At 35.8% G+C, this 12,485-nt stretch overlaps 1 protein-coding gene across 2 annotated transcripts in view; it reads right to left on the reverse strand.

Annotated features, from left to right (window-relative positions):
- The window catches only part of LOC149820390 (uncharacterized), a 94,039-nt gene that overhangs the window by 11,926 nt on the left and 69,628 nt on the right, over positions 1 to 12,485 (reverse strand). For both annotated transcript variants that reach the window (XM_089983562.1, XM_089983563.1), the window contains exons 6-7: positions 9,623 to 9,724; positions 8,979 to 9,546 (exon numbers count right to left, since the gene is read on the reverse strand). In XM_089983562.1, the coding sequence (XP_089839688.1) occupies positions 8,979 to 9,546; positions 9,623 to 9,724 (670 nt within the window). The remainder of the gene's footprint in view (positions 1 to 8,978; positions 9,547 to 9,622; positions 9,725 to 12,485) is intronic.

A 12,485-nucleotide genomic window follows, 5' to 3' on the forward strand; every position in this document is an offset into this window, starting at 1 on the left:
TGTCGAGCTAAATCTGTCAAACCAAGCTCTCGATGATTGCTTCAAGTCATAGATAGTCTTCCTGAGTCTACACACTTTATCATTCTCTTCTGATGATCTGAACCCTGGAGGAAGACACACACATATCGAGGTTAGTTTTGCCACGTGCAAATGGTTCATGAAAGTTTATTCCATAAGATTGGCTATATCTTTTAGCCACCAATCTTGCCTTATATCTTTCGATAGATCCATCTAAATTTTAAGGTATATATCCATTTACATCCCACTGGCTTTCTCCCCTCTGGTAGATGCACAATCACCCAGGTGTGATCTTTCTGAAGTGCATCCATTTCATTTTGCATAGCTTCATTCCACTTTGGATCCTACAAAGCCTCACTCACACTATTAGGAATTGAAATTGATTCAGTATTATCCACGAATATTTGCTAGGCCAAGGAAGTAAATTAAGACACACATTGATTGATGGGATGAGTAGTACATGTTCTCTTTCCTTTTCTGTGGGCTATGAGAAGATCAAGATCAGTAGGCATGGAAGTCACAGTTTCATGGCTTTACTCCCGAGGTGGAATATCTGGACCTATTTCCTAGAATGAGTCTCCAAGTGTGGTAGGGAGGAGATCCTGCGCTTAGTGGTCATAGGCGCTAGGCGGTGAGCCCCTAAAAAGGCCTAGGCAGACTTGGTGGTACCCCAAATAAAAAAATTTAAAAAACATACAAAATATGTAAAAAAACTACTAAAATTAATAAGAAACATGTATATAACATAAAATCAATCAACAATAAGCAATAGACAAATAATAACATGTCGATGAACACTGTAAAGCAATTATATTACATAACCTGCTGAAACAATTTAAGAAGCCCCTTCTATTGTTCAAAAAAGTAATAAGAATCTAAAAAAAAGAAACATGTAAAATTTGCTAAATTAAAAGGAGTAAGCAACAAATAACATAAGCTCATATATTAATATATATCATATATGTGAAAAACAAATACATAAACCATACAATATATACATATATATAAATACATACACTTATAATATGTTAATATATTAACTATACATAAGTCATAAACAGTTAAACACTAAACAGTCAACAAAAAATACAACTCAAAAAACAGTCAAATAGAGCACACACTAAACAGGAAACACTAAAAAGTAAAAAGTAAACAGTAAATGCCTATGTTACAGTAAAAAGTAAACAGTAAATGCCTATGTCAACCCGACCCTGGGTGTGGTCAATGCACCCAGGGTCATTTTGGTCCAATTCTCGGACTTAAAATAAAAATTGCCAAGAATTTTTTTTTCCCTATATGTCACAGGGATTCTCCAACTAGGTGCCGCATCAGGACCCGATGCGATCAACCTGACCCTGGGTGCAGTCAATGCATCCAGGGTCATTTATGTCCAACTTTTGGACTTTATATATATATATATATATATATATATATATATATATATATATAATTTTTTGTATTTTTGCCGGACCCCCGCACCCATGTGACATAGGTAAATGCAAATAATACCATTTTTTATAAACAGTAAACAGTAACCGCTAAATTAATAAGCCGCATCAGAATCAAAATAAGACAACAGTAAATTCCTAAGCAAGCATCAGAATCAAAATAAGACAACAAAAAAATAATATATATCATATATGCGAAAAACAAATACATAAACTATACAATATATACATATACATAAATACATACACTTATAATATGTTAATATATACAAAATTAACATCATTTTTATAAATAATAAACAGTAAAATAGAGCACACACTAAACAGTATACTCTAATAGAGCATATAGTAAACAGTAAACGCTAATAATAGCATTTTTTATAAACAGTAAATGCAAATAAGAGGCACTCTCTAAGCAATACAACATTATGATGATGCTGAAAATGCAAAAGTTCACACAGCATTATGATGATGCTAAATATAAACAGTAAACAGTAAAACACAAAAGAAACCCAATCTGAATCAGTCTCAAAACCCAACAGATTCACAACTATGACAAGCACTCACATGACATTCAGATAGCATGAATTAGAAGCCAAAATAATTCAGCATCAACAAATCAGCCAAATCACCCATGAAATCAACTAAAATAATTCAGCATGACGAGAGCCAGACATATTTTCGAAAGCCACAGAGAGAGAGAGAGAGAGGTACATGTACTGTAGAGGAGAGAAACGAACAACTGCTTCTTTTTCTTCTTTTTCTTCTTTTCTTCTTCTGCCCTAGAGAGAGAGAGAGAGAGAGAGAGGAGACACAAGAGGGGTGAAAATGAGGGGAAAAGGACCTTTTCCCCTTTTTTATATGTTGATTTAAGTCAACAAAAAAAAAAAAAGTGGACTGACCTAGGCTTAAGCCTAGGCGGTCCCAGCCTAGGCGGTAATATAGGCCCCACTGCCCAAACCTGGTTACCCAAGCAGTGGGGCTGCGCATAGGTCGCCTAGGCCGCTTTTGACAACTAAGATCATGCATAACAACCTTTCTCTCCTCTCTAACAAGTCTTTAACTGTTAATCACTAACACATTCAACAGTGTCCATAGGCAGGAGAGGTAAACATGAAGAAACTTCCAAGTTGCCCCCCTCACCCTAATAATAGGGGTTAATTTGAAAAAAGTGACATCCATAGTCACATACTTCTTTTTAGTTATGAGTAAAACATTTGTACCCCCTTTGTCTAGGAGGATACCCTATAAAGATACACTTAACAAATCTAGGATCTAGCTTATCTCTAGAATGAACAAACACATGAACAAAACAAGTACAACCAAATATTGTAGGTGTTATGCGAAAAAAAAAAACTTTGGGATTCTATTTATAAGGTAAGCACAACATCTCCCCAATAGCACTTAGGAACATTATTCCAAAGAGTAATGCCCTAGTTACTTCAAGATGCTTATTTTTCCTCTCAGCAACTCCATTTTTCTGAAGAGAGTTAGGACAAGTAGTTTGGGGTTCAATGCCATGTCTATTAAGGTATTCTTTCTGATTATGATAGGTGAATTCTCCGGCATTATCTGATCGCAAAACATTAGTGGATGCATTGTATTGATTTTCAATCAATTTGTGCACCATAGGAAATATAATAGACACTGTAATGAAGTATGCGGAAGCACAAAAGCACTAGCCACTTAAAAGCTTACAAGATCACAACCATAAAAGTGCACATGCACAAGTCCTCTATGGAACAATACAAAAATCAATAAGGCAAAGAAAAGATACACAAAAATGTAAAAATATATGCCTTTATTGATCAAATGCTTAATACAAGCACACTAAGGAATAGAGGGAAACACACCCCTATATATACAACAAAAAAGGAGAGAAGAGGGGCCATTGGGAGCTCCCAATAGAGTCGTTGGGAGCTCCCAACGGTTATATTTCTAACCGTTGGGAGCCCCAACAACTCTATGGTCATTTTGACCATAGAGCCCCCAATGGCTCTAAAAAATTACATATTTAAAAAATAAGAAAATGAGAAAAAAATAACTGTTTAATAAACAGTTTTATTACATGTGTGAAATGAAAAAAATGCCCCTATAGAGCATTTACCTATATATATATATACACACACACACACACCCCCTCAAACTTACGGTGTAAACACCGAAAGTTTGTTGAGAAGGAATAAAAAACGTGGAGCAACAAGAGTTTTAGTAAAGAAGTCCGTAAGTTGGAATTCTGAAGTAACAAAAGGTAACTCAATATTTCCTCTCAGGAATTCATCACGAACATAATGGCAGTCCATCTCGATGTGCTTGGTGCGCTCATGAAAGGTATGGTTGCTGACAATGTAGATTGCACTTTTATTATCGCAACACATCTTCAAAGGTTTGGAAACGACAACAACCATATCTCTAAGAACATTTTTTAACCATACAAGTTCCATATTTGTAGTCGGCATAGCTCTGTATTCTACTTCAGTAGAATATAATGAGACCTTTTGTTGCTTCTTATATTTCCAAGCAATCAGAGAATCTCTTAAAAAACACAAAAATCAGTAGTTGATATTCTATCATTGAGATTTCCTCTTCAATCAACATCAATATAAACAAGTAAATCTAAATATGAAGATGAAGATAGAAAGATCCCTTATGGTATTTTGATATATTTGACGATCCTTGATACAACACTCATATGTACAGTTGTGGGAGCATGTTGAAACTGACTAGCAGAATGAACTGCATAAGCTATATCTGGTTTGATGATAGACAGATAAGTGAGAGACCCAATTAACTGTCTGTAAGATATGGGGTCTTCAAGAAGAGTCTCATCTTCAAGTCTTAATTTAGCATTCACCACTTCAGAAGTTTTCACTTTCGTACTATCTGAAATACCAGATTTAACACATATATCTGCAACAAGTTTTATTTGAGAAAGTATGTACTCTCTGGGAGAGTATCCAACTTCAATTCCTAAAATATATCTTAAAAATCCTAGGTCTAACATATCAAAGTTATCTTTTAAAACATTTTTAACATTACTAAATCCTTTTTTTGTTGTTCCATATTATAATCATATCATCTACGTAAAGTAGAAGGATAATAATGCTAATACTTGTATTTTTTCACAAAGAAAGCAATGTCGGTATAGCATGAATGAAAACCCAAAATAATTATAGCATTACTGAAACTATCATACCAAGCCTTGGGGGCCTATTTAAGACCATACAAAGCTTTTTAAAGTTTAAGAGATTTTCCTTTTTCAATATCAAATCCCGGTGGAGGATCTATATAAACTTTTTCATTTAGTTCTTCATTAAGAAAAGCATTTTTAATATCTAATTGGTATATAAGTCATTTTCTAGTTGATGCAATGACTATTAGAGTCCTAACACTAGTCATTCTAACTACGGGTGAAAACTTCTTCTCATAGTCAATTCCATATTCTTGGGAGTATCCTTTACCTACTAACCTCGCTTTATATATCTCTAGAGTTCCATCACTTTTGGTTTTCACTTTAAAGACCCAACTACATTCAATGGGTTTCTTGTTTGAAGGTAACTCAATTACTTCTCAAGTTTTTGCTTTACTAAGAGCATCTAGTTCTATGTTCATGGCCTCAATCCAACGAGAAACATTTTTAGCTTCATTATAATGCGAAGGCTCATGGTATAAATGTAAAGCTATTAGGCAAGTCTTATAATTGGGTGATAATGTCTCATAAGAAACAAACCTATTTGGTGGAATAGAATATCAACTAGATCTTTTAAGAGGAGTTTCTTCTATAGGTTCATCATATTGAGAATTTTTTTAAGGCACTAGCAAGATTATTTTCTCACGCCGAGTATAAACTTGAATATTTTTAGAACTATTAGTGATGTCTTCGCTACTAGGTGATGTTCCAATATTAAAGTACTCATGATTGATATCATCTATAATTTCATGATGATTTAAAGAGTCATCACTAGCTTGTATATCTTCTCTTAGAGAGAGATCATACAAAAACATATAGTCTATTTCTTCCCTCTTATCATATTCTTCAAAACCAATTTCATCTTCTAAAAATGTTACATCTTTGAAAACATTAAGTTTGTTATTTTTGAAATCAAAGCATTTATACCATTTTTTATTTTTACCATATCCAATGAAAACACATTCAATTGTTTTTTGTGATAACTTGTCCCTTTTGTATAGAAACACAAAACATTTACAACAAAAAAATCGTAAACGATTGAAATCAAGTGTTATTTTGATAAAGTTTTCATAAGGAAAAACATTTTTTAAAGTGGATGATGGCATCCGATTTATCAAATAAGTAAAAGTTAAAACGGCTTCGACCCAAAAACTTTTGAGAATATTTTTAGAAAAAAGTAAAGTTTTAGCGATTTCTATTATATGCCTATGTTTTCTTTCCGCTAGCCCATTTTGTCGTGGTGTCTTAGAGCAGCATCTTTAATGGCAAACTCCATTTAGTTTTAGATAGTTTTGAAATTCATTGGATAGATATTCCCCACCTGAATCCGATCTAAGAATAGATATATTACTTTGAAATTGATTCTTAACTGTTATGTGAAATTCTTTAAAGAAGGAGAAAACTTCCAACCTAAGATTAAGGGAGTAAACCCATAAATATCTAGTAAAGTTATCAATAAAAGTCACATAATACGAATAATCACCTTTAGATATGACCGAAGAAGGATCCCATACATCCGAGTGCACCAATTCAAAAGGTCGTGTTGAGACAAAAGGTTCTATTTATGACCGTTGGGGGCAGTCCAACGACTAGTTGGACTGCCTCCCAACAATCATATTATGACTGCAAAACAACAAAATAAAAAATAAAAAGATTAAATTTCAGTTCCTAGTGGACTGTACTAAATACAAAAATACCCTTGTCAGGTGTATATATATATATAATTTTAACATTCCCCCTCAAACTTACAGTGGAATCACCGAAAGTGTGCTAAGAAGATATAAAAATCTAGGCAAAGGAAGAGCTTTGGTGAAGAAGTCTACAATCTGAAACTTGCAATGTAATAGTCCCTTTCAAATATTATTCACGAACATAATGACAATCCATCTTAATATGTTTCGTTCGCTCATGAAATGTGTGATTGCTGGCTATATATATGGTGCTTTTGTTATCGCAGCACAGTTTTGAAGGTTCTGAGACATCAATACCCATATTAAAAATCAACGCTCTTATCCACACGACCTCGGTGGTTGTTGGACCATTGCCCTGTACTCAACTTCCGTAGAGGATAAAGACACTTTCTGTTGTTTTTTGCATCACCAAGAGATGAAGGAATCACCTAAAAACACACAAAATCCTGTAGTTGAGTGACGGTTATTAGGATCACCTCCCCAGTTAGAATCAGTAAAAAACAATAATATTTAAAGATAATAAAGAAGATAAAAATAACCCTTTAGATATGATTTTCTTGATGTATTGAACTATTCTTAGTACTGCAGTCATGTGGACCGTCGTGGGCGATGGTTGAAATTGACTCGCACTGTGTACGACATACGCAATATCTGGCCTTGTAATGGACAAACACATTAATGATCCAATAAGTTGTCTATAAGGAGTTGGATCATCTAACAACACTCCATCTTCAGCTCTCATTTTTTCATTTATCATTGTAGAAGTATCGGCATATTTTGTGCCAGTGATTCACGAACGTGCAACAATATTAGCTGCAAACTTGATTTGAGATAAAATGTATCCTCTTGGCAAATAGGCTACTTCAATTCCTAAAAAACATATCAAAAAACCAAGGTCAGTCATATCAAAAGATTTTTTAAGCAAAACTTTAATATCTTCAATTTTCTTTTGATCATTCACAGTGATAATCATATCATCAACGTACAAAAGGAAAATGATAAATGAGGTACCTATAGATCTAACAAAAAGAGCAGTGTCAGTGTAACAAGATTTAAATCCAAGTTTTAACATAGTACCACAAAATCGATCATACCATGCTTTAGGGGCTTGTTTAAGCTCATATAGAGTTTTTTAAAGATGAAGAACCATACCATTTTCAATAGTCAAATCAGGAAGAAGATCCATGTATACTTCTTCATTTAAGTTTCCATTTAAGAATGCATTTTTAACAACTAACTGATATATAGGTCATTTTCTAATGGATGCTACTGCAACTAGAGCTCTAATAGTAGTCATACGAGCCACTGAGGCAAAGGTTTCCTCGTAATCTATTTCATATTCTTGAGAGTACCCTTTTGCAACTAGCCTTGCTTTATATCTTTCCAGGGACCCGTCATTTTTTTTAAATTTTAAAAAACCATCTATACCCTATTGTTTTCTTTCCTATAGGAAGAGGTTGAATTGCCCAAGTATGAGCCTTGTGTAATGCATCTAATTCTATTTTCATGGCTTCAACCCATTCTTTTATATTTTTAGCTTCGTTATAGTCAGATGGTTCATGATAGAAATGAATGGCCAGGAGACAAGCCCTATAGTTTGGAGAGAAGGATTCGTATGAGACAAACCCACTTGGAGGCCTATCTTTTCGTTCCGATCTTCTAACACTAGTCTCTTCAACATTTGTTAGTTGAAGATATCTTTCAAGAGCACATGGATGCTCCCCATTATCTCGTCTAGAGTATTGAAGGAGATTATGAGATAGTTCTCTTTCTTCACTTGAGTCATTCATCGTGCTTCGAATCTCCCCAGAGTTCTGTTCTTTTTGAAATATTATGAACCTGGATCGGGTCCACTTAAATGGTTTAGAGTCCTTATTATAATGTTTCATAAATTTGAATCATATATTAGATGTAAACATAAATTAATTAGGAGATTCAGAGGATACTGTGTATGTCAAATGTATGAGTTGAACCGGGTCCCATGAGGACCGATCCTTGTGGATGCCCCATCGAGATCCAGATCCGAAAGTGTCTAGAAAGCTCGTATAAGTTTAAATAACTTGATAAACATCCAAAAGTTCATTGATTAAATAACTATCGATGAATTTCTCATAAAAATATCAAGAATAATCCTTTATTATTTCTAAAAAATCTTGAAAAGTTGCGGACTTTACACTTATTGGCAGCAAGCCGACAGCATCTAAGCTCCTCCCCATCCCCTCCTTCCGAAGCCCCACCTGGACAATCAGAAGCTTACTCTTTTTACCCTCTTCCCCAAAATCATCCTTCATATCCAGCTCATCCCTCAAAATCCACCTTCTTCTCTAGCTCACGGTTTTAGATCTCTAAGGGATGTTAAGAGCAGGCTTAGAACAACATAATTGGAGAACACTCGGTGATAAGGGATACTTAGACACTATAGATAAATTATTTTTCTAATTAGTACTAAACATTCACTCACAAGGACTACAAATTCTTCTTCCTATAAAAAATTATTGTATAAGATAATGCGCTCCATCCTTCTTTATGGGTACATGATGAATATATGTTTCCAGGAGAGAAAAAGATGTAAATAAAGTCAAAACAAAAAAATAATTGAGGAATATTCTTCTCCAAAACAAGACCATTTACCTGCAGCCCTTCGAGCAAGAAGGTTTGCATCATACATCCTGTACACCCAATGAGGCCAAAAGGATTTCTGAGCTCTACACAACCACCTAGTTCCATCTGCTGCCCAGGCTTTTCTAGCGGTCTTCCATCCTTCATTCCTAGGATGTCTCTCTGGTGTCGATTCTTTATCAGTACCAAAGATTTGCTCAAATCTACCACTCTCACTTGCTCTGCCACCCAAAGGGTGAACAGGTGATCTCCTTGAAGTAACCGGATAAGATGTTACTGACCCATTAAACCACACGTGATCAAATTCATCACCGCTTTCACTGGTAGATTCGTCCATTCTTTCAGATTCACTGCCATAACTAACTGTTGACTGGGGCACATTCCCCTCTTTTACTGAATGATCACTGTCAATGCTTTGAGCACCATCATGATCGCTTTCTTGATTGCTGCACGTGTTCGAGTGCACTAAATGTGAAGCACTGCCACTTTGGAAGTTAATGATAGAGGCCAACTGTCCAAATGCATCATTTGGGATTCGCAATGGTGTTTCTTCCTGAATAATTTCAACCTGTGCACAAGGCTAAAAAAATTTTGGATGTCAGAATCATCAAGGCACTCCAACTTAAATGAGGAAACTAATGTAGTTGAAATCTTACTGCTCCTTGAACATCAATCCAGCTTTTTAGCACACGAAATCGTTGTTGGCCACGAGCAACAATGTTTATCGAACCATCCTCTAAACGACGATATTGTCTAATCTATTTAAAATTTGCAAGAAATTGACTACTAATAATTAGAATTCAGTAAAAAAAGTAAAATGCAATAACAGTTCTAGAAACTACAGGAGACAGGCTAAGCAGTGGCACATTGGGTACTTACACATTATGACTGAAACTAGCAGCTACGCAGATCAAGAATGATGGTTGGTGCATTCAGAAGTCATGCGCATTATGTGTTCTATTTATGTATAATTATGAAAAAAGTAAAAAAGATATCAATAAGACATTGCAATTATATCATATTCGGAATCATGTCCAGGACTAGCTGATGTCCTTGATCCAGGAAAACAATTCAAAGTTTCAAACTAGTTATACACCATTTAGCTCACGTTAGAATGCTCAGGAAAAAATGTGGACAAGTGATATTCTCTCTGTAAAACCCGAAATTTTTATTATAAAATAATTCAAATTGGGCCTAGATCCATATTTCGGATCTAGGACCCATAAAGGGGGTAATTAGGATTAATTAATTTAAATCCCGATTTAATAATAATAATAACAATAAATAAATAAAAAAAAATTATTTTTAAAATTAATCCGAGGATCCACAGTTGGATCCATTTGGATCCAACTTGTGGATCCATTTTGATTTGGGGCCGGGTTACGGGTCTCGGGTCCGGACCCGAGCCACGCCCTGTAGCAGCTCTTTTAAAAGAAAAGGGCAACCCGATAAGGGTTGCCGATAAAGCTGGAGCCGAAATCAGAAAGGGGGAGGCAGGGGGGGTTACGCTGGGCGTAACCGACCTTCCCCCCCCCCCCCCCCCATCTCGGCATGGAAGGGGGAGGGGGGTCTTGGCCGATAAAAGGAAGTGGAGAGGGAGCCCTCTCCACTCGTCTCTCCCTCTCTACTCAGTCTCTCTCTCTCTCTCCCTCTATCCCTCTCTCTGTTGAGTTGGGTGTGCATTGAAGGGGAGGAGGTCGCCGGCGAGCTGCGGCAAACCACACCCACCAAAGCCCTCCAGCGAGCACCCTTCTTCACGGCAGCAGCGTGGAGCGACACCAGTCGACCGTGCCTACGCGCCTCCAGCCTTCGATCGTCGGGAAATCCATCAGAAACAGGTACGGTGCTCCTTGGAATCGGGGTGAGGAATCGAACATGGGTTCGATTCCATGCGGGCATTTGAGGGTAGGACTTGGGGTTTATATCAACCCTAAACCTAAAACCCCAAATCTATGATTTGGGGGTTGGGGATCTTTCCTAATGAGGGGTGCGGGTTATCCAAAACCCCAAATCAGTGGATTTGGGGGTTTTCAGTTTTTTTGTTAAAGGCATATACCCTGATAACCGTGACCCCCAATTTTATTTCCCTAATTGATTCTTGAATTAGTGTAAGTTCTGAAATTTTAATACTTAGGATGTATTAATGTGGTGATTTGTTTGATTATCCTGGATTTTGCTGTATTAGATAATTGCTTGGAGCCAACTATATAAAAATTGAATGCATCGGTTGTCCTATTAATTAAAGTGTGTCCATGTGGCACTGTGCACTTTATTTGTTCTTTCAGGCATGAACTGCTTTAGCAATCATCATGAGTAAAACTGTACATAGCTGTAATCTTGAGTTGGATATTCTTTTTAGTTAATTAATGATTTCAGACTTTTGATGGTTGCTTGTTTACAAAGTACTTTTTGTGATTCCTTATCCACATCAGCTTCATTCAGGGTTTACCTTTACATAAAGTTAAATTATCATCTGTTATATTAAGCTTGAATCTCGGGATGAGAGCATACAAAACTGATAATTATAGTCTGTGCCTTTGCTGGAATGAAGTTCAAGTTGAGTGAAGCTTGATTAGGGTGGAACGGCAACCCTGATTATAATAAGATTGCTTTATACTTCACCCATGTGGAACAGCGTCCTTGCATGCATTTCAGATATTTTGATCCATTATCTTTTAGGTGTGTTTGTTTTTCTGTTAAGGGTTTATCTATATGTAAGGAATCCTGAAGGAGTGGTCTTATAGTTACAGTTTTTGAACTAAAATTTCTGAGCCTAATATTAACATCCAATACTTCTGTTAACTTAGACAGAATAATCGATATGAATGAGTAGTCTCAAAGCTTTTAAATATCATCCAAATTGACTGATTTTAAAGTTAATGGTAATTGACATTAAGGCTGGGATTGAACTTGTGTATCTTTTTAGAAACAAAACTATTTTTCCCTTACTGAATAACTTTAATAAAAATTTTGCTGGGAATGGACTAGTTAGGAACCCACTTATCTTTGGGCTGTGTTACTGCCATATAGGAATAAAAAAAAATTTCTGTTGTAAAACAGGGAGTTGTACGAATGCGGTCATTGGGATATGAACCGCTTGAATGGTTGTTGGTATACCTTCATTAGATTAATTATGTTCGAAAAGGGTCAGTCCTATGTACCATGCAAATTGTATGTTTGATATGCTTGCTTTACCTACTCAGGCCCGAGGGTTATTAATTTTGTCCCTGTATATGTCCTGATTTCTATTGGTAGGGTTGATTTCCATATGTTTTCGTAGTTAGCCGAATGATGTTAATCGGACTTCCTATTTTCATAAATGAATATACAAAGTCTTAAACCATTAAAATATGAATAGTGTAATACACTGCTGCTAGGTTCATGAACTGTTAAAGGCCGACAGAATCTTGCATGCATTACCTAATGTGATGCTGTAGGCTGTCTATTGGCGTAAGATGGTGCTTGAGTGTGGTTAAGCTCAAAATTTGTAAGATGCAGCGTGGGATCATTGAAGCATAA

Source organism: Nuphar pumila, chromosome 12, assembly GCF_984573655.1.
Source record: "Nuphar pumila chromosome 12, dmNupPumi1.hap1.1, whole genome shotgun sequence".
NCBI lineage: Eukaryota > Viridiplantae > Streptophyta > Magnoliopsida > Nymphaeales > Nymphaeaceae > Nuphar > Nuphar pumila.